At 35.2% G+C, this 21,999-nt stretch overlaps 2 protein-coding genes across 3 annotated transcripts; both read right to left on the bottom strand.

The window, feature by feature from the left end:
* Positions 1 to 7,295: 7,295 nt before the first annotated feature.
* Positions 7,296 to 17,215, bottom strand: D-CDES (D-cysteine desulfhydrase). 2 transcript variants are annotated; one of them, XM_059597844.2, is made up of 10 exons: positions 16,899 to 17,215; positions 16,742 to 16,807; positions 15,851 to 16,045; positions 15,618 to 15,728; positions 13,518 to 13,609; positions 12,702 to 12,794; positions 10,973 to 11,030; positions 10,776 to 10,889; positions 9,455 to 9,552; positions 7,296 to 7,652 (listed from the first exon to the last, which is right to left on the bottom strand). In XM_059597844.2, exons 1-10 carry the CDS (start codon positions 17,151 to 17,153, stop codon positions 7,448 to 7,450), a joined length of 1,287 nt encoding a protein of 428 aa, XP_059453827.2. In that variant the 5' UTR covers positions 17,154 to 17,215; the 3' UTR covers positions 7,296 to 7,447. The 2 variants fall into 2 exon arrangements, with proteins under 2 accessions (XP_059453827.2, XP_088374422.1); XM_088518296.1 differs by lacking the exons at positions 7,296 to 7,652; positions 9,455 to 9,552 and adding an exon at positions 10,675 to 10,715 and having other exon boundaries at positions 10,748 to 10,889.
* A 1,281-nt stretch (positions 17,216 to 18,496) lies between these two features.
* On the bottom strand, positions 18,497 to 20,161 carry LOC132185755 (uncharacterized). Its single transcript, XM_088518295.1, has one exon. The coding sequence runs from the start codon at positions 20,159 to 20,161 to the stop codon at positions 18,497 to 18,499; it is 1,665 nt and encodes a 554-aa protein (XP_088374421.1).
* Between the last annotated feature and the right edge of the window lie 1,838 nt (positions 20,162 to 21,999).

Raw genomic sequence — 21,999 nt, 5'->3', positions numbered from 1 at the left:
TATATCCATTGGTTTATTCACTGGTGACATTAACATTGATTCTGCCAATTGCGAAAACTACAGTTGATAGAGCTTTTTCAACAATGAATATTGTTAACAATCGATTATGCATCTGAATGAGAGATCAGTGGATGGATAATTATTTGGTTACGTATATCGAGAATGAAATATTCAAGACTATCAACAATGAAAAAATCATGTAGCGATTTCAAAATATGAAAAGTCGTCAAGGACAACTAAATAAATCGTTAATAAATTACAAGTTAAATTTATATATTTTAAACAATAATTAAATTTTGTTGAATTACATATTTATTTTGTTAGTTATATTCTTTAATATTTTTAATCAATTTTTAACTCTATCTTTTAATTGTGCATCCTGTGAACCAAAATCTTGACTCCACCACTACCTCCCTTTAAATTAAACCATTTCCATTCCAAGCACCAACTAAGCTACATAGTCGGTACCTCCCTTTCAATCTTGATAATCTCATTAAATACGAAGGATGTATAATGAGATAAATTAATCAATACTTCTTAAAAAAAAAAAAAAAAAACCACTTCAACCCATTGCTTAGTGAACATGCTATAGTAGAATTCCCTATCAGACCTGGTGGACCAACTAACTACAACATAAATTTGTAAACCATTTCTCAAGAAATCAAATTATGAATCCTTGAAAGTTGCATATAATCATATCCCACAACTTATAGCAACCCTTTTTGCAGAATTGAACTTTCTTTTCTACTTAGGAAGTGGAAAAACTAAATAAAATATATTACAAAGAAAAAAAAAATCCCAGAATTCAGATTTTCGTTTGGCCTATTTTCTTTTCATGGTAAATGGGTATCATATTAATCAGAACAAAACAACAAAAATCGGAGAAACTAAAAAGGACTAAAAAATACCAGAAGTATCCGAAAGCACATGTGGCTCTCGAAAAAGCCTCTTCGTCTTCTGCTCCGTTTATCTATCTCTTCGTAAATTTTGTAGTAAAGTTTTGCGCCATTTAAACTGCACCCGTTTGAATTCAAGCGGCCAAAAGACACTTCTTAGAAAAAGGTAACGGTTTTAAAACTGCGGGCGCCTTTTTTTTTTTTTCAGAAGGCGCATATTTTGAATTTAGAGATATTATTCTTTTTGGCTTCCAAAAGTGTTTTTATTTGAATCTAAAAGGGAAATAGTTTTGAATATTTTATGATGTTTATTATTATTTTTGTGTTTTTTTAAGAAGGCAACAAATTTAGGTTAACGGGTTCTTGACTTCATTTTAAGTTTTCACTTCAGTTCGTTTATACAAAACTATTAACATATTAATAGTTATTAACCGTTTTACCACATCACATGCCACATCTTAAAAATTAAAAATTTTACATGAATAAAATAAATAAATAAATAATGACTCGAGCAACCACCCAACGAAACGAAACAGTGGCTCGCACAATCATGCCCAACAAAATAGATGACTTGCGTTGCCACCCCAAGCAGAGGGGTGGCTCTCGCTACCCCCAAGTAAAGAGGTTATTTGGGTTGGCCGCACAAGTCATCCCTTTGTTAAGGAGAGGTCGAAGGAGTCACCCTCACTACTAGGAAGGGTGGCTCCACCCCTCTTTTTTTTTTTTTCTTTTTTTTTTTGTATTTATATAATAAGTTCCTGAGTTAACTTTCCAAAATTTTTAAATTCCTAAGTTTTTTTTTTTTTTTTTTTTGAAAATTTACTCCATGAGGCAATGGAAATAACAATAAAATTTCTGCTGTAAAAAAATTTTAACAGCCGTTAGCCAAATTTAAAATGCATTGTTTCACCTCATTAAAAATATTAATTTTTTATTAATTTAATTTTAAAATAAATTAAAAATTAAAAATTAAAAAATTGAAGGGGTGGGCTGCCACCCCTGGCCATCCCCCAACCGAATGGCTGCAAGCCACCCCAAAGCCCTAGGGGTGGCTCGCAACCACCCCATGGGTTGTTAGGGGCCCTTCAATTTTTTTAAATTTTTAGATTTATTTAAAAATTAAATTAATAAAAAAAATTAATATTTTAATAAGGTAAAACAGTGCGTTTTGAATTTGACTAACAGTTGTTAAAAAAATTTTACGGTAGAGATTTTATTGTCATTTCCATTGACCCAGGAAATAAATTTTCAAAAAAAAAAAAAACTTAGGAACTTAAAAATTTTGGAGGGTTGACTCAGGAACTTATTATACAAATACCTTTTTTTTTAATAAAGTTAAAAATAAATAAATAAATAAACTAACTTCTTACATGATGTTAGAACAGTTTTTGACATGGTGTGGGCTGCGCGTTTTTTGGGACCTTCTAGATCTGCAATACGTCTTTTCTTTCCCACAATTGCTACAAAAGAATAAGAGTGTCAAAATATCCGCCTTCCGCTCAGAAATTATGTACTTTTTTAACAATTCAATCTACTTTAGTCTGATAGTATGAAAGAGCCTATTTCAAGATGTTTTTGTATATCGTGTAGGAGCATATTTATAGGCTAAAGAGTTGAGATAGACTTAAACTATATCTTCTTGTTTGAGTTGATTTGAAAGTTCTAATAGCTGGAGTAAGACTTAGGCTCCTAATTCTATTTAGACTTTGAGTAGACTTCTTGACGCTGATTATTCCAATATAGCCCAACTTGTATTGTATCTCCTGCTATTTAATTAATAATTTTGTGGGCCTGTCATAGGCCTTAAGACCCAAAATTTAATGGGCTTGTAGTGTAATTTTATTCCCAACCCATGATATTAACAATTTTGACCTTAGAGCATTCTCAATGGAAGAGCCAAATGTTACTTTTATCTAGAATAGCTCTTCAAATGTTCAAAAAACCTCCCACATTGGATGAGCCAAAAATATATGTAAAATAGATATTTGATTAGAAGAGCTAAAAAAAAAGTTAAATGTAGCAGCACTTTTTAAGGGAGCCATTTTATTTTTTAGTGTTTCTCTCTCCTGCTTTATCTTTTTCCCAAATCTTTTCTCACCTTTTTTTTAGAAATATAGTTAATCGGATGTGGAGACACTTAAAAATGGCTTAGCTAAACTAGATAAAAGTGAGTTTTGAAGAGCCATTTTACATAAAAATATGGCTTCTCCATTGGGAATGCTCTTAAGGAATAAAGGGAAGAAGAAGAAACAGTTAAATAATTAAAAGTTGTATTTAAAAATCGAGGAAGTAAATTGAAATCGGAGGATTACCCAAAAAGTTATTATGAAATTTCTCTGAATTAAAAGAGTTTTATTCACTTATGGTAAATTGTGTAGTTAAAGTTTTAAGTACCATTACCAAAAAAAAAAAATCCTAAAAATATAGAAAAGTTTTGACAAATCATATATATTGTTCTATGTTATCAAAATAAAAACATTAACAAACAACTTAAAATACAAAATACTCATCATAAAACACAAAAATATTTTTCACCTTCAATAAAATTTCCGTGAGACTCCATAACCTCGAATACTGAGAAAATACCTATTATTAGTTATAAATCCAACTAAAACGAACCTAGAACATGAAAACAGAGGTTATCGGACAACTGGCCAAAGTGGCATGCCCAAGATTGCTTTTGGCCGTATGTCCAGGCTCGTGGCCGTATGTCTGCCCAGAAGGTTCGTACATCCAGTCTCGTGGTCGTACGTCCGCTCAGAGAGTTTCAGGTAAAACCTCATTTGGTTAAACCGTCCTCCTATCCTCCCAAACTGGTTCTAAAGTTACCATAAGGATTTCTAAGACTACCTATCTCAAAATAATGTCTCCATGCAATACAAAACACGTTAAATCAAGATAAACTACTAAACTGTCAAGTTTAAAGCATAACCTAGCTAGAAACTCAAAACATATGTTGCATTATAATTTTTTTTCATAATCAAAAATAAAAAATACTCCCTAAAACACATCAAAATTATATGACATGCAAAACCACGAGATAACTCAAAGAAATAACACTACAAAAATAACGAGGATGAAATCCAATGGAATACCTGTTGAGCAATCTGTTTTGCCAAACCCAAAACACACCACTTAGAATCTATCAATTAAAATAAATTTCACACTTATTGATTTAAACTAATTTACCTTATTAAAGAGATAATATAAGTGAAGGAAAAAAAAAAGTATAATTTACCTTATTAAAAAGCTTTGAAGAACTAAAGCCCTCTTGCTTACCTCTCTCTGCATATTCTAAAGTTTGTGGAAACCTCTCTACATATATAGGTAGATTAAAGAATCCAGTTGAAAGTAGAAATCTATCTAGGAAATAATTCTAAACCTATTGAATTAATAGGACTGCTAAGTAAGGAAATAAATTATAGACCAATTAGGTTAAAAATCAATAGTTCAATAAGAAAAGAATTATAACCCAAATAGCGAATTAAATCATAGAAACCAAAGGATTGAAATCCCCTAAAATTCTTTATAAATTTGAGATTCTTAAATTCATAAATTACAGTCGTCCATCTCAGCTAAGCGACTAAAATAAGTCATGTTTCAGAATTTAATGAGGAAGTTACTAAGTGACAGAACTTTAAGGGCCTGTTTGGTTTGCAGAATAGACCCTTAGATTGGACTAGCTAACACTAAGTATAGCTAGTCCTTTGTTTGATAATACTCTATTCCTGGGAATAGTCTATTCTCATGGGACTACTAATCTCATACACATAGGTTTAACAAAGCCACTCAAATATGAGTAGCTTAACTAATCCTTTTTTGTGGGATTAAATTAATCGTGTAAATTGCCACAAAAAACTCTACTTGTGGGATTAAATTTCATTTTCTCTCTGATTCTTTTATATTTCGTTCTCTCTCTCTATCTCTCTGTTTCTCTTTTCTCCGTCTCTATATTTCGTTCTCTCTCTTTCTCTTTTCTCTCTGATTCTTCAGGTACAGTTTTTATGTTTTTTTTTTTTTTTTATTATTATTTCTTTTGATTCTCTGTACCGTTTCTCTCTAATTTTCTCCTCTCCGTCTCTTTGTTTTTTATTTTTGTACCTGTTTTTTTTTTTTTTTCTCTGTCTCTCTTCTCACTACCGTTTCTCTTCTTTTTTCTTTTTTTTTTCCTTTTACGGAGAAACAGAATCTACAAGGTTTTTATAAAATACAAATATATAATATGTTTTTTTGATTTCTTTTGATTCTCTATACATTCTCCAACTATATTTTTTTTTATTTCAAGATTGAGTTTGATTCTGTTTTATCCAACTATATTTTTTTATATATAAATAATTTTGCAGCATAATTGCAACACACACAAAAAAAAAGAAAGAACGAAAGTCCTTAATAAGATAAATTGCATTTGTATTATAAGGGTATTTTAGGAAATTTGATCACAATATGATTCCATTTATCAACATATTGCATTGTCCCAAACGAAATAATAGGATTAGCTAGTTTATTCCAGCATTACAACCAAACAAAAGAATAGAAATAGCTAATCTATTCTACACTTTTCTATTCCCAGTAGTAGCTAATCATTTTTCAATGGACTAGACATTCAGCGAACCAATCTAAGCTACTAATAAGGTAGCTTCCTCATTAAATTCTGAAACATGGCTTATTTTAGTCGCTTAGCTGAGATGGACGACTGAGATTTATGAATTTAAGAATCTCAAATTTAAAAAGAATTATATGAGATATCAATCCTTTGGTTTCTATGGTTTGATTTGCTATTTGGGTTATAATTCTTTTCTTATTGAACTCTTGATTTAACTTGGTCTAGATTTGAGATTTTCAAATTTAAGGAGAATTCTAGGAGATTTCAATCCGATGAGATGGACGACTGAGGTTTTTAATTGGTCTAGATTTGAGAATCTCAAATTTAAGGAGAATTCTAGGAGAATGAAAATTCTAGAAGATCTCAATCTAAAACCAAATGAGATCAGGATTCCTTAGAATTCTAGGAATTCTCTCAAATCTCAATTATTGTTTTCAAACTAAATTAAGATTTTTTTTTTTTTTTGCATTTACCAATTCATTATTTTTCATAAATAATAATATATCAAAATACTCATCATTTAATTTGAAAACAATTATTGAAATTTGAGGAATACTTACTAGAACATCTTAAGAAGTTAGCATTACACTTTCTTCAATAGACAGACCTCATGACTCAATAATTACAATACTTGGACCATAACTTGTTTTTATCTAAGAAAAATTCCATACACAAAAATACTTAATAGCACATCAGGGTGTGGTTCGGCCCGCCCCTTTGGCTAAATGTGGGTGGCCGAATCCACTTTTAAGGCTACTCAATTGATGATGTCTCTCTCAAACTTTCGATTGCGACAATGTCTCGTTAAACTACAAAAAAAATTGACAATTACCCTCATAAAGCTAACAAAAAGACAAAAATACCATAAATGTTTTCAATAAGACTAAAAATTCAAATAAATACAAGAGGAAAAAAAAAAAAAAAACCAAAAAGAAAAAATTTTAATTTTTTTTCTTGAAAAAAAGAAAAATTTCACACCCTGATTTTTTTATTTTTTATTTTTAAAAATGTTTTAGCTTTTTTTTTGTTAAGGGTATTTTCATTATTGGGAGACATTGTCAATTTTTTGGTAGTTTAGAAGGATATTGTCAATTGAGTGGTAGTTTAAGGTGATATGTGAATTTTTCCCAATTTTTTTTTTTTTTTTATGTAATTAGCCACAAAGGGAAGAGAAATAGGAGATTCAAATTAGTGATGTGATTCCCAACCCATTGAGCTATTGATGCAACGTAGAACTCGTGAGATGCAAGAATAACAGCAAAAAGAATGGATAAATACTCCTAAGTTCTTGATACTATCAACGAATCAAAAAAAAAAAAAATTCACTAAATCCTTGATACTCTCTAGGGTTTGAAGGAAAATAATGAAGAAACTCAACTCTGAGTATTTTTATTAAAAAAAACTGAACAATAATCAAAAGCTGCATTCTAGGGTCTATAAAACATATATATATAGGCCCCCAAACCCTAAACCTAATAATAACAAGAAATTAAGTCAAACTGCAATTCTACAATGGTCGTTCGGAACGGAACACAACGCTGTCCCGACAGTCCATCCGGATGAAAGGCTGAAAAATAACATAGGCGTCCGGATGGCCTCTGGACGAGGCTTTCGGGTTTAGGCCCGTCCGGACAGTTGTAGACGAGCTTGCAAACGAGGATCTCTGATTTACATCAGCTACCCTTAAGTTATGTAAAAGAGAACAAAATCTTGAAAACATATTATCCCTCTGCTCACAAATGAATCAAAATGATGGGCAACATGCTAGACAAACATATCATGATAAGATAAGCACACACAAGAATCTACATAGTAGATTTATTTTTATTATATCTGAATGTAAATATAGGAGTATTTTACATGCATCAGTACAAAGCACTGATTGAGCGCTTGGATCACCAAAGAACAATAAATGTAACGCAAGCACTTAAATGTTTGTTTTGCTTCTCTAGAACATTTTTCCAATACCATCTCCGCGAGGAACTTCTTCATGGACATCCATTCGACGCCAATTCCCTGCAAATGAAGCCATCTGCTCAACTTTGTCATACAACCCTAGAAGTCCACCTGTGTGTATGAAGAGGATCTTTCTCCCTTCCCACTTCTTAGGATTATCAGCCATGTCTTTCATCATCTCATAAGCAGCTTTCCCACTAAAATTAAACAATCAGATAAGGGAAAATATCATTCAAACCATTTATGCTTTCCCACAACGAAATATCAATCAAATCAACAATATTCTCATGAGAAACAATAATATGTACATAGGCATCAATTGAAACTTCTGCTCAACGCACATAGGTTAACTCTTTTATTAAATCTTCAGATGAACCCAGGCAAGAAGGGGGAAGCAAACTAACAACAAAACAACATAACATCAAGGATAACATTAACCTTGTTTCATTCAGAATCAAAACAGTCGAGAAATGGCCTTTTTCCAGTTGTTGCAATCTAATTTGAAATTAGTTAATCACTACGTGTGTGAGTATAAACTACCCCCGCCCTAAACAAGAAACATATTATGCTGAAAGAAATGCTCGGTAACTGGACTACTATATTAATGTACCAGCATTTGCTTGCATGGTCAGGTTGGCAGTTTCACATGTAGAGGAACCTTTCAACAATAGTCCTACCGTGTGTGAGACCCTTGACTCGATGACAGTGCTGATAGCATGCTGTTGCAGCTTCTATCCATGCCAACCAAGCAATCTAAATGCATGAAGGAGGCATGCCCTTGCACCGAGTTGGAGCCTGGTGGGAAGAAGGTTGTAATGCTGCCAGCAGGGTGTCGAGGATGGGTTGGTGTGTAGCATGTATTGGCTCCGAGTTACCCCAAGCATAGATTGTTGGGATGTAGCTTACTGTGTTCCTGCGAGGTGCACATGGTGGGTACACATGTGTAGCCTATTCTGATGGATGCACGTGGGAGCATTTCTGTGCGCTTGGCACAACATGGGCCTCTACATGCAGTGGCCGCAGGTACTCTTTGAATGCTAGTATGCTGCTGATGTGCTAGTATGCCACATTCACTGTGTTGTGAATCAATGTGGGGCATGCTATGTGCGGAAAGTAATCCATGCATGCAAAGGCTCACACATGAATTACAGTGAATGTGCTGTGAGCACACATAACAACTGCACGGGTATGGGCACACAAGCATGCAGGCGAGGCAGATTGGGCTATCAGCGCATCAGTGTCAGTTCCTGAGTGCTGCAGCCAGTTACAAAAGCTCTTGGACAAATGGTTTTCCATGCATGCTCCAACGAAGGTGGCAGGCTGGCAGCCCATGGCAAAGCAGTTACCAATAGTTATTTGTAATAACTGGACAAGAATGAGACTAGCAGCAAGGCATTGAGACAGTACATGAATGCAGTAATAAAACATAGCAATCTTACTTCTCTTGCTCCCATACATTTAGGGGCAGTTAGTAAAAAAACTGCCCAAGGATGAGAGAAATCTGAGTATCCAGATTCTGGCGTGTAAAACAGAATGTGAAGTGTGCTAGCCTCTGTTATGTGTGGAAAAATATTGCAAGCGTTGGTGGCAAAATGATTGACGACTCGAGGGTTGCCAGGGCCTTGAAGCATACCTTTACCAATAGATTAATTGCTAACAATTTAGAGCGTAAAAAGAAGACAGCTCAGTCATCTACTCAAAGCTTTGAAGCACGAACTTCTCTTCTTATATTAGGAAACTATTTATTGATTGGAGTATTTCTTTCATGTTTAGCCTTACTTCAGTATATGAAAGTTGAGATGTGCATCAGGGGCATCACTACCGCCAATACCACTCTCCCACAACAATATTACATATAAGATCTGACATAAGGCATTGTTTCCCCTTAAGAAATGAAACTTTCTCTCTAGCCAAAAAGTCGTCTTATGAGTTGAGATTCTCCAGTAATAAGCATCCACGTGGAGAAAAAATATGATGCATTGCAAAATATTGTGCATACCTGTATACGGGATCAAGAACAACACCAGTGGCTGCAGCGACTTCCTTGACAAATTTAAGCTCCTCAGAGGTGTTAATTGCATAGCCCAGCCCTTTGGCCTGTAGGAAGATAAGAATCTCATTACTTATTTTTATAATCAATCAACCAGCATTCTCATACTGAATATTATTGCAAGCAAATTCTTGTTTTTCTGTTTTTTGTCTTTTGTTTTCTCTTCTCAAAACAAAAACATTAACAAACAACATAAACACAAAACACTCCTAAAAACACAAACAAATTTCACATTTATATCACATTAGAACACTTTTTCAAAAAAAAAAAAAAAAAAAACCCTCCAAAACACATTAACAAACAGAAAAGTGTTTAAAAAGAGAAAAACTTTCAAACACATTACTAAACAAGCCCTATAGTTTCTAGGATACAACTCCCACTCCCAAGTTGGGACAAAAAGGGGGAAAATTTTGAGACTGAATGAACGATAAAACTTGACATGCCAATCAAAAATAATAGAGGATAAGGTTGTGGCTTCAATACCTATTTGGTACTTCTGTAACTTACCAATAAAAGACAAAACATACCACTTCATCATTAATTGTCCAGATAGCTAGAAATCAAAGATTTCCATGAGAGCACAATACAAAGAAAAAAATGGTTGAAAAAGGAAAAAATAAAATAATTAACAAAACAAAGAAAAAGGAGAAGTTCAAGAATACCCGAGACTATCCTTGAAGTGTATATGCATAGGTGTGTGCCCCACATACCCACACGGCATTGCAACCCACCCACCCTTATTACATTAAACAAGATGAAAATTTTTAGTTTCCTTAGTATTTATGTAAACTAGATCCAGCAGGCAAACTGAAATGATTGCAGCCCTATAATACGTGTCAACAAAAAAGATCTCTCTCTCTCTCTCTCTCACTGAAATGAGTGCAGCCCTAGAATACATATCTATAAAAAAGATCTCTCTCTCTCTCTCTCTCTCAAAGACACATACGTGCTATGTTGAATGTAGGTAAAATTTGCAGTGAGCGCGTCTGGTAAGTGAACTTCTTGAATAGAACAGGCAAACTACAGCAAGCTCACTCGGTCATGTTACAAGTAATATATGCCACCAAGAAATATCTCCAACTCATGCAAACACTATAAATTCAACAAAGTAAATACATGTAGTCACATTCTAATTTATGCATTTCTAGAATGGAGACAGCAAATTTCAAGGGAGGTCAGCAATGAAACAGCATAATATTCTCATAAAAACCTTTTTTTTTTGATAAGTATTCTCATAAAAACCTATGTTAATATACTTATAAACACTCACATTTTGAATGTTAACAATATCACGTGGGTTAACACCTGCTTCAAGTCCATTGAGCAGGCCTTGAACAAAGTCGTAAAAGTAATCAGGGTCATCACAAACAGAGAATGCGTGAACCTACAAATAAGTGAAACATAGAAATGAAATTAATTGGCATGTTCAAGAACAGCAAATGAGAAACTATATTAAGAAGGACAAACCTTTGCCTTCAATGTACTCAGCCATGATCCCAACGACAGACCAGCAACTGTACCCCCACTGAAAATCAACGAAAGTCATGTATTAATGAGGTATTAGTACAATCATCAACTCTCATATTTTCTGCACGACAGTATTCTTTTAAATTCCCAAAATAAACTATATGAAAGATGAATAGTCATTTCTTTGATGGTAAAAAGCCCTACAAAAAGTTTGGTAGAACTCCACCAATATCTCTTTCAAAGACTGCAAGTATAAGTTGCTATTATAAAAGACAATTCATAGAATTAACCTAAATTCAAATCCAACTCAGTGAAGTCATTGTTGCTGCAAATGAGTCACTATCTAGACAAAGGAAATTCATTGAGGTGTGGTATCAAACATAAAAATAAGGTGATGTCTTGTCGACTTGGTAGTGATGCAATATGAATGGTTTCAATTTTGAGCATCAGAATTGGGAAAAAGGCCGAGGATTTTATTTCTCACTATATATATATATATACGCATGAAAAAACTAAAGAGGAAATAATTGAAACAAATCCAAAGGTATACAGAGAGCTTTCCTAGTGTCTATGTATTATGAACCCCAAAATTATACTCTTTTGTTACTCTTTAAAATTCATAAAGTCAGATATCTTGTGCTTTGCTGAATTTTCAAAGCCTGTTTGAGATGACTCTATAGAAAGCCTTTGAAAGCTTATACAAATAGTCTGGATTAACAGTCTTCTAATCAAGAGGTTGGCCTCAACCTCTTCTTTGACAATCAGTCCTGAGTGAGTTAATTTGCTTCAGTGTTTTCTGACTTCAAGAACACCTCTCATCTGGAAGAAGGATTACCCTTAAACCCTAATTTTAGCGCACACAACTCCTAAAAGATGATTCCAAGAAAAGTTCTGCAACCTTTACTTTTTCTTCCTTTTGTTTTTATATAAGTAATTCAATCTCCTTGAAAGTGCAGAATGGTACAATCCTAGTACACATAAAGTATATAAGAGAAACCCTGATTTGGGAGAAAGAGAAAAGTCCAAGAAATCAGAAAAAAAAAACTAGAAAAATGCAGACTATTATACTCCATGCATAAAGCGATTTGAACATAATATTTTTTCACTCTACAACTGAACTCTCACGATCTTCAAAGCACCTTGCATTCTGCTCTCCAAATAAACCATATTAAACACAAAGGTGTCATCCTCCAAACTTCCAAAATATTGTGACTTCCCAACTGGCCTCTCCAACTAGACAACAACTATCTTACCCTTCTAGGCATAACCCAATCAACACCAAAAAGATGAAAAAGCGAACTCCATAAATCTATTGCCACTTCGCAGTGAAGAAGAAGTTGATTAATGGACTCCCAATTATTCTTGCACATACAACACTAATCTATCACTATGACGTTCCACTTCCTGAGGTTATTTGAAGTCAAGATTTTCCCTAATTCCACCGTTCACACAAAGAATGCCTAACCCATGTATCTCTTCCAAACATAATCTAATCCCTTTTCCCATCCACAATTATCAAATTAGCTTTCTAAACCAAAAAACCGAAACTTCAATGCCTTCAACCCACCAATTCTTATCAAAAATTCTGATTGTAGGCAACCCCTAATCTTGGAACTAAAGGGCTATACTACATCAGTATTACACCAGATAAAGGTAGAAGCTTGAAGGAGCAAAAACAAAAAACCATCACTGATAGCAGCAAAAACTAACAGATGGAGTAGAGTGGAACCTGCCACATGCTACAACCATATCATCAAATTTTATTTTGCTAGTCCCAGTCTGAAGCTGCTGCTCAATCTCCCGGATCGCTTCAATATAGCCCCTGAACAGATTAATATCACATGTAAGAGTCAGATAGCAATTATAAAAACATTGAATAAGAAATCGAGGAAACTTCGGGGAAAAAAAAAATAACAGAACTCATCTAGAGAGAAAGTGATTAGAAGTTTGAGTTTGAAGGGATTTTCCATAAGTGCACACCAAAAAGAAAGAAAGAGAGTAGAGAAACCAATTAAGAAAAATGGGCAAGTAGTAACCCAGATCCATTTTCAACTCATTATGTAATTTATTAAAAGAGATACAAAAGAGTGAACACAAATACACAAAAGGAATTGGGTGTAGAGCACCTAAGGGCAAGCCAAAGGTAACTAAAACCAACTTTCATTTTAGGAACCTAAAACACAAGAGTGGAGCACCATGGTAAAACCATCATGGTGGAAACTTTTCCATAGACTCAACCCATGACACTCGACATCTCTGTCATCCCTTGAGCCACTCATGGTCATGAGATTTACAGCATAACCGAAAATCCTTTGAAGTCAGGTTATATGCTTTGCCAAGCCTATTTTTTCAAACATCAGAAAGGTTCCAATGGTTTTTTACCAGAGAATAGTTTATTCATACGGAAAAAAACATAAGATGTCACGATAACAAGCAGCTTAAAGGAAGGCCAGCTATAATTTTCAATTTACGAAATTATTTCTCCCAAACAATAGAATGCAAATGGAAAAATAAAATAACATAGACATCAACAACCCAATCTCACCAGGTCCCTAGGGAGTTTGATCCGCCGACAGGAATAACATATGGCCGTCTCCCTTCATTTAGCAACTTTTCTTTTAAGAGATTAGTAAGAGACTGCGAAATTCAGAAGAACAAAGAAAATAACTAAAAAGTATTTCCAACGGAAAACTTCAGTTAATCAATATGAAAAAATAGATATTGTATGCAACATAAAACAGTCTGTCACATATAACTTAGACGAGTCAATAATCGTTCAGTCAACAATGTGTGATCTCAGCTATCTGATTGAGGTAACACAAATTCCACTGCATGAGTTCAGCCACATAAAGCCACGCCAATGGTCAAAAGCAAAATGGATGAATATAGAATGGTGAAAAAAAAACAACATTGATATGGCGTGGCTGATCTGTCCATCAGCTAGAGCATTACGCAATATATTAATTATCCATGATCATTCAACACAAAGGTCTGGACAGAAAAGTAAATAACTTGTCATGGCATAAGAGCAAATGGTCCATGAGTTCAATTTTGCCTTCGCTCTATACCTCCCATTTAAAGTCAAAAGCTCTACATGTTGGACCCCACTTATTGAGAAGGAACCCATGTGCATTTGAAAGGAGAGAATGTTAGAAGAGGAGTGCTACACATCCCAAATTTTTCTCTCAGAAGTTAGTTCCCAAATAATGTGTCACCATCTCACGAGATTTATTATTTTGGGAAGTGTGTCACCAACTCATGGGATGGTGACACATTATTTGGGAACCAATTTTTGGGAAAAAAAATTTGGGATGTATAGCATTTTTCATGTAAGAATAGTGGTTAAATTAAATTCACCGTTTCTCTTCAACTTAGGCTTTTGGGACAAGTGCTAAGAAGGGAAAGTTAATTTCACTTTATGTGCTTTGTTGAGTGAGAAAAATTAAGAAGGAAAGGAAATGAAGGGCCCCATATTAAAGATTGAAATCGACTCTTCTTCTCTCCATTTCCTCCTCATTGGAAGAAAACAAAATGGTGGACCCAAAGGGAAGGGGGCTCACTCCATTTTGTTCCCTCCCTCTTTTACCACTTAACCAGAGGATACCCCTTTTGAAGTCTCACCCTCTTTTACCCAAACATAACCTTGAAATACAATTTCATGAAAAACTGTTAAAAGTGCAAAATCATATTTAAATTTCCCTTCCAATACCCTACCTTTATGGGGCAAACACTGGGTACTAGTAAACATTCTTTTATATCTAGATACATTACATATATGACTTCTTAAACTTGTTAAGACATAACTTTTTTTTCCAAATGAATAAAGCCATTTCAAAAGGTGTCAAGTTAATTGTGAACTGGATAAGGGTAAGGCTACTTCAATGCAATACATACCACAACATTCATTACCCTTTTGTTAGGAGAGGGGCTAATGGCCATAGAGAGCACGGAAAAATAAGACACAGCATTCTAACATCATTTGGATATTTTTAATTGCATCCTTAGCTACATTCATTACTTGAGTCTTGTAAAAGAAATTTTAATCCATATGCATTGAAGATGTTCTGCAGAAGAAAAAGGCAGGCGCAGGAAGGAGGTGGGGAGGAGAAGTGAATCTAATCTAATCTTAACTATTATCTTCCATTCTCCTGAGGGAGAAGCCTTCTTCTCTCTCTATCCTTAACTAGGAAAGAAAGATTCACATCCTTGACCAAGGATTTTCATTCAGACCTTAGTCTTATACATATCCATATTCCTGTAAATAAATTAAAAAGGTCAACTAGCGCTTTTGGTATAGTCCAAATATCCAATACTTTTTGATAAATAAGTAATTCATTGAAAAGCAAATATCCAATACTTATGTGGCAATGTCACCAAGAGTCACAACTTCAATTGTTTCAAACAAAATACAATCCATTTCAACCGTACATATTGCTCAAGTTGTTGTTTTTTATATAACTCTAACAAAAGTATCACTTAAACAAACACCTTTCAGCTTAAGACTTCAACTTGAGATATTAATAGCAGTAACAGCGGAGTCAGAACACATCAATAAACTATCCAACAGTGCATGCAGTAATGATTATCAACTAAACATGCATCAAGAAGTCATAGCTCAGAACCAAAAAAAAAAAAACAGACAAACCTCACTTCCAATTTTTGCATATTCTTCTTTCGAAATAAGATCAATATGAGCTCCAACTAAACGCTCAACCAGTAGATTGCCAGTCAATCCAGGATCTTGGTCCACAAGGACCTGCAGTTTATAAAGAGATAATTAGCAACAAGGGTGCCAAACAACTTATTCAAGTATAGGCAAATTTTACATGTGATATTTTTTTCAAGGGAGAGGGGAAATTCAAAAAATAAATAGTTGACCTTTGAGGTTCGTAGTATAAGAAAACAGTCAAGATTCAGATACTTTGCAGCCACCGCAGTTGCACGGCAGTGGTTGCTTTGGATGCCTCCGATTGTTATGACACAGTCAGCACCCTGTGCCACGGCATCTGCCATCAAGAATTCCAATTTTCTGACTTTGTTCCCACTCAACTGCATTCCCGAAAGATCATCACGCTATAGAATTGCAAATTTTTCTGTCAGTGAAAACCAGGAAAGTGAAGAAGATATCTAAGGAGCATCTCAAACTTCAATACATTATATCAAGATCACCATCCGTGCTCAGATTGCTCATAGGTGCAAACAGTTCATATTTCTTCTTCTTGTTGTGACCACATAATAAAATGTGGTATCCACACATACACCACAAAAGGAATAGCTTCAAAATTATGACCAAACGAAAATGAGAAAGACAACAGAAACACTCAAGAATGCTTTCGGGGTAAAAGATGAAAAAAAAATAATGTAATGCAATAGAATAAAAGCTTCAAGAAAATCATATGCATGCATATGAAATGCACTCTTCCAATATTTCATGTGCAGCTAACACTGGCCCCAAAACCAAACTCTCAAAATAGTGAAACTTAACCAAAGTGGTTTCTGATTTCTCAATTCCTACAAATGGGCATCAACAACGCCATATAAGTCAAAAATTGAGAGAACTTTTGATCGCCATGTTAATACTTATCTCTGTTTTCATTAAATTTGTCCTGTTGATCTGTGATTACACTGCCACACCCCAACATACTTTAGTTCCTTGAATATAACATGTCAAACATTTTCAAAAGAATAAACCACCAAAAAGAACAAAATCAAATATTGCAAAATAAGAATAAAAAAGAGTAGTAAGGATGAGGTATAAGGGATTATTACCTTCAACCAGACCTCAGTGTTATTGGGCAAATTGGGAAGGTTCCATTTGTGGATTGGAGTTGGAAGCTGATAAAGAACAAGAGCAAACTGGTATGAGTCCAATTTGTAAGTTCTAATCCAAGAAAAAGAGAACTAAAAAGAAGAGAATTTAGCTCACGTGGCCGAGACGGAAGACGTGAGAGGGGATGGGGTTGAGATGGGAGGCCCAGGAAGGAGGGGCGTAGGCTTTCCTGGTGAGGAAGTCGAAGCTCGTTGGCTGCTTTGGTGCATCGTCGTCGCGGATTTTGGAGTTGGCGTCCATTGTCAGAGAGTGAGAGAGACAGAAGAGGCGTTGGAGGCTGAAGGACTTGTTGATCGGAGGAATGGGGAGGAGTGGACTGAGAGGATGGACTGGCCAACGGCAAAACGACATTTCTTTTCACTTCATTTCGTTTTCGTCATGGCAGCCGTCCTAGAAAATCAAATGGTTTTCTTCCTCTCTAGTGACTCTTTATTTCTTAGCAATGGTAACTCAATTGGCTACGTATTAAACCTCATAAAAAAAAAATTGACTCTTTATTTATAAAAATGATGAAAATATTTTCATGCGTTTGGCGAGTATAAAAAATTATAATTTTTTTAAAAAATTTTCATTTAATCATGTTAATCTATAAAAATTAATTTTTATTTATAATATAAAAATATAAATATAAATAATTTAAAAAAATTAACCTAAAAATTTGAATTCGACGAGTCTCTGTGGTGGCCTAACAGTGGTTCGTTAGTGGTCCTATGGGGCATGATGGTGGACTGAAAGTGGTCCAGCAAAGGTCCGAGAGTAGTTCAGTGGTGGTTGACATGGCACGATGATGGTTTGGTGGTGGTCCAAAGATTGTCCAGTGGTGGCTTGGCCGTGGTTCGAGGGTCGTCCAAGTATGGTCCGATGGTGGCTCGGTGGTGGTCCATCAGTGGTCCGATAGTGGTTTAACAATTTAAGAAGGAAAAACTCAAACTCAAAAAATAGTTTACAAAATTTAAAAACGAAAACCATTATTTGAAACTAAACAAGCTTTTTTAAGCGAATTGAAAATACTCTGGGTTTTAGTATTATTTTCGGACACACTAAAAAATACAAAAACCATTTTTCATAAAATATTTTACTCTTAAACAAATACAGCAGCTTAAGTTCAAGTTTTGAGCTTAACGCCAAAAGTCCTCTTTACCTTACTAAGCTTACCTTTCATAATCATCTCGATATAACTGCCTCTATGTCACGTTCTAGCTGATCGTGCACGATGGCCTAAGTTTGAGTAACCTATATACTCTAAATTAGGAAAGTATTTAACATTGTGGGCCTGGACGTGGTACGTGGCTTGGTGTGTGGCCCATTGCTATTGGAGTAGATTCCCATAGCTATGCATGGCATAATAAGACCGGGCCTTGGACCATTTTTTTACCCACCGATTGGTTTTGGGCTTATGGACATTTCCTTAGCGTTTATTTGACTGCCCAATTCCGAGTAGTTACCCCTCAATTCTCTTATTTGATGTATCTCACCTTAAGATAATAGTAATTACAATTTTTAAAGAACAAAATTTGTTTATTCATCAATTCTAATATATATATATATATATATATATAGATAGAGGAGTAGAAAAGAACAAATTTTAGCCTTAATTTGGCTGATATGGGTCAAACCCATTATTAAATTACTAAATAACACTAACTTTAATAATATAAAATTAAATACTAAAAATCGGCATGATTATTTGACTCTCATCCTCTTGAACCTAGGGACTGATAGAGCTTCAACCTTCCTTTGGCTTCTGATAGTAGTGACTTAATAGAAGGTTCTTCAACCAGATGCGCCTGCTTTGATGACCATTCAAGCACAGCAAGCACCTCTTCTTGTGCAAGTGTCTCGCTGTGAGGAACATGTAAAGCAATGTGACAGAGAAGAATCAATGCAGGAAGTTGGACCATTTGTTTACCGAAGTAAACCAAGTGAACCAAGTGCTTAGCTCCTCCTGCATCTATGATTGCTTTGCAGTGATAATCATGGAGAAAATTGTCAGTGCAAGCAAACTTGTTAAGTGCAATGGCAGCCTCTATAGAAACCACAGCTACCCTTTTGTCAAGTAGCCTCACCAGTGGCTCAATGATTCTTGTTTCAGATGCTTGGAAAGTGCGTGCCAAGTTTCCAAGCGATTTGATGCAGGGTACAAGGAGTTTGGAGTTAGAGTTAGAGTTGGCCTCTACAATTCTGAGCAACTGTTTAACTACCGCTTTGGCAACATGGGAAGTAGGCTTGAAAGCGGCGCGCCTCAACAAAGGATGTTGCTCGGCCATAGCTGTGATCTCCATCAATGCCATGGCTGAATAGAATTGAACATCATCACCAGCTCCTTTTTCTAAAAAAATGGCAAAACACAACAGCCCTCTTGATTCGGTGATGTACTGACAAATAGAGCGATTTCCTTTGGACAGCTGCCAAAGAGCTTTTGCCGCCATTGCCTTCATTTGGGCCCTAGTGGCTGCAGGCTCTTCAAGTTCCCTCCTCTTTATGCTAGTTCCCGACAGAGAAACTTGCTGTTCTTGAATGGTCTCAAAGGCAAGATGACTAACAAGCAACCGAATTGCGTTGTGCAGCACAAAATGGTCCTGGCAATATTTGGGGTGATTCCCGGCTAGCTCCGAGATTGCCCATGCCACCATAGCCTGAACCTTCATGTGGCCTTCTTTGAGGATTTTCGCAAACACAAAGCAAATACCAGCTTTCACAATGTGTTCAACGTTTTCCGAGTCACGACCCAGTAAGCCAATGGCCCTGGCAGCTTCCATGCTTCCTTCTTTAGCCAACTTTAAAAGGCCTGCGAGCCCACCTTCGTCAATAATAAGCTTATCACCTCGATCGCTATCCCGAGCCAATGAAACCAGAGAGTCAGCTGCGAGCGAGCGCTCCTCTAACGACGACCCATTGTACTGTAGAATCGCAATTTGTTCCCATATGCGGCATAGAAGTGGCTCTTTGGCTACGATCGGAGCAACACCCAGGTACCCATCGGTGGACAGTTGGAGGAGCCACGACACGTCACTGATTGAATTCTCTAGTTGCATGGACGTTTTCCTGAACGCTGCGGCGGGTAATTTAAAGGTGAAGATCCGCTTCATGATGCCATTGGTGCTGCACTTGCTTACGAGCTCAAGGGCTTTCTCGAGGACCTGTTTTGCGTCATCAATGATGCGGCGGGTTGGACGCTCATGGAGCTTATTGCGGGCTCTCAATGCCTGCCGTAAAATGCCTGCAAGCTCCTCTGCCTTTGCCTTGATCTCTAAGCAATCTTGTTTGGAAGATTGCGCCTTGTCAGCAGTCTTGGCCACCTGATCTGCCAATCGTATTGGCCTAATTGCCAGCATCTTTATCTCCATCATGTCCGCCATGGAAACTCCTTAAAAACTAATCAACCAGCCACCCTCACCAACACCAAGGATGCAAATTTGAAAGAGAGATGCTGAAAAACAGAGAGTTGGGTTTGTTACAAAACGGTGAATCCCCGCGTCGTCTCTTTATACAAACAATCTAGCTAGTGGGGTCTTTGTCACAGAGATTTCTTTGAAAAAGAGATTTCCTTTTCAAAAAGATTTCTTTTTCATTACCATTTTCCAAAACAATCAACGTCAAAATATTTTAACTTTTTTACTTTTTATATCACATCAATATCAAAATATTCTAATTTTTTTTACTTTTTATATCATATCATTTACTTTTTATTATTATTCAAATAAAAAAAATAATTACAAAACAAAACATTTTCATTTTTTTATACCACTTTTTCTATACTAAAGAGTCTTATTTTTTTTCACATCAATCTACATCAACTATAGTGTCTAGGCCAACTCATTTACCAAATACTACCATAACCACCCGAAAGAGTCCATCTCTATAGCAAACTCTACAGGATAGGATAGCATCAACTTTCTGTTATCTTATTATCTTAGCGTTATAGTCTCTGGACATTTGAAATTGTATAGGTTTAAATTTCAAATGTTATATACATGTACTCAAACTCTCGAATGTAAAGTCTACTTATATTAATACAATACATACTATTTGATCAAGTTGATCAAACATCTATTTATTAAAACTTTCATGGTATCATAGCTTTAAACCAGCTTATTTTCTTTGTTTCCTAATACCAACCTCCCGCTCTTTCAATGGCGGTTTCATCAACTTCTAATGGTTTCTCTATTCCCAATGTTATTACCTTTATTTATATCAAACTGGATGGGCCTAACTTCCTCACATGGCGTCACCAGTTTAGTACTGTTTTGTAAACCGTGCCTTGCCAATTCCTTTTAGAAGCTGATCAAAAGGAAACATTTGCAATTAATCCTGCTTTTGTCCTTTGGACAAGGAAGGATCAATATCTCTTGAGAGTTTGAATCTGCCGTAGAGACAGTGTCGTGATAATTGGTTGTTGAGCTAAAAGCCTAAAGCATATAGAATCTTGTTGGTACTAAAACGTACATAAAGTTCAATCTATAGGAGGCCGACTGCAAGATCAAAAAGAATATAATCATTTGGCTCTTTTCTCTTTAAATGTCGTACCAAACATGAAACATTAATCATCCATTAATCTAAAGAACAGTTAATGTCCTAGCTGCAATCTGCATAAAGCTTTTGGATCATACTTTCATCAACTTCAATGACCAACTTTAACAAGCTATGATTGGTCGATCTACTGCTGGAAGACAAGTTTTTGATAGGGATGTTTTATGTCTATCCAAATATGTTTCTATCTAGGGTCTTCCATATCATTAACTTTTGTTCGTGTGTCTCTGGTTGAACTTACGTATTTACGTGAGTAATTAGAGATGCTTTCAACTTTTATAAATACAAGGTTTGAATAATTTACTTCATTCATTCTTATTCCATAGCAATGTAGTATTTAAGTAACAAAATACAATAAAAGAGTCACAATAAACAAAGCTTCAACGTGGACTATAACTCAATCACTAATATATTTAAGGAAAAATTACAGTTTACTCTCAAAGTTGACAGCGATTTTTAATTCAAACACCAAAGTTTCAAATTTTGCAATCTACCCCTAAAGTTTTAAATTTTTGCAATTTGACTAATTGTATCCAAAACTTCCATATTGCCCCTAATTTTTTATTTTTTTTTATTTTTTATAAAAAATTAAAAAAAAAAAATTCGGGGTGGCTACTTTGGCCATCTTGCCATTTTTGCACTCCCCCGAATTTGTTTTTTTTTATTA

Source organism: Corylus avellana, chromosome 7, assembly GCF_965113065.1.
Source record: "Corylus avellana chromosome 7, dhCorAvel1.hap1.2, whole genome shotgun sequence".
NCBI lineage: Eukaryota > Viridiplantae > Streptophyta > Magnoliopsida > Fagales > Betulaceae > Corylus > Corylus avellana.
The sequence above is the reverse complement of the archived record's forward strand: the minus strand, read 5'-3'. Positions and strand labels throughout refer to the sequence as shown.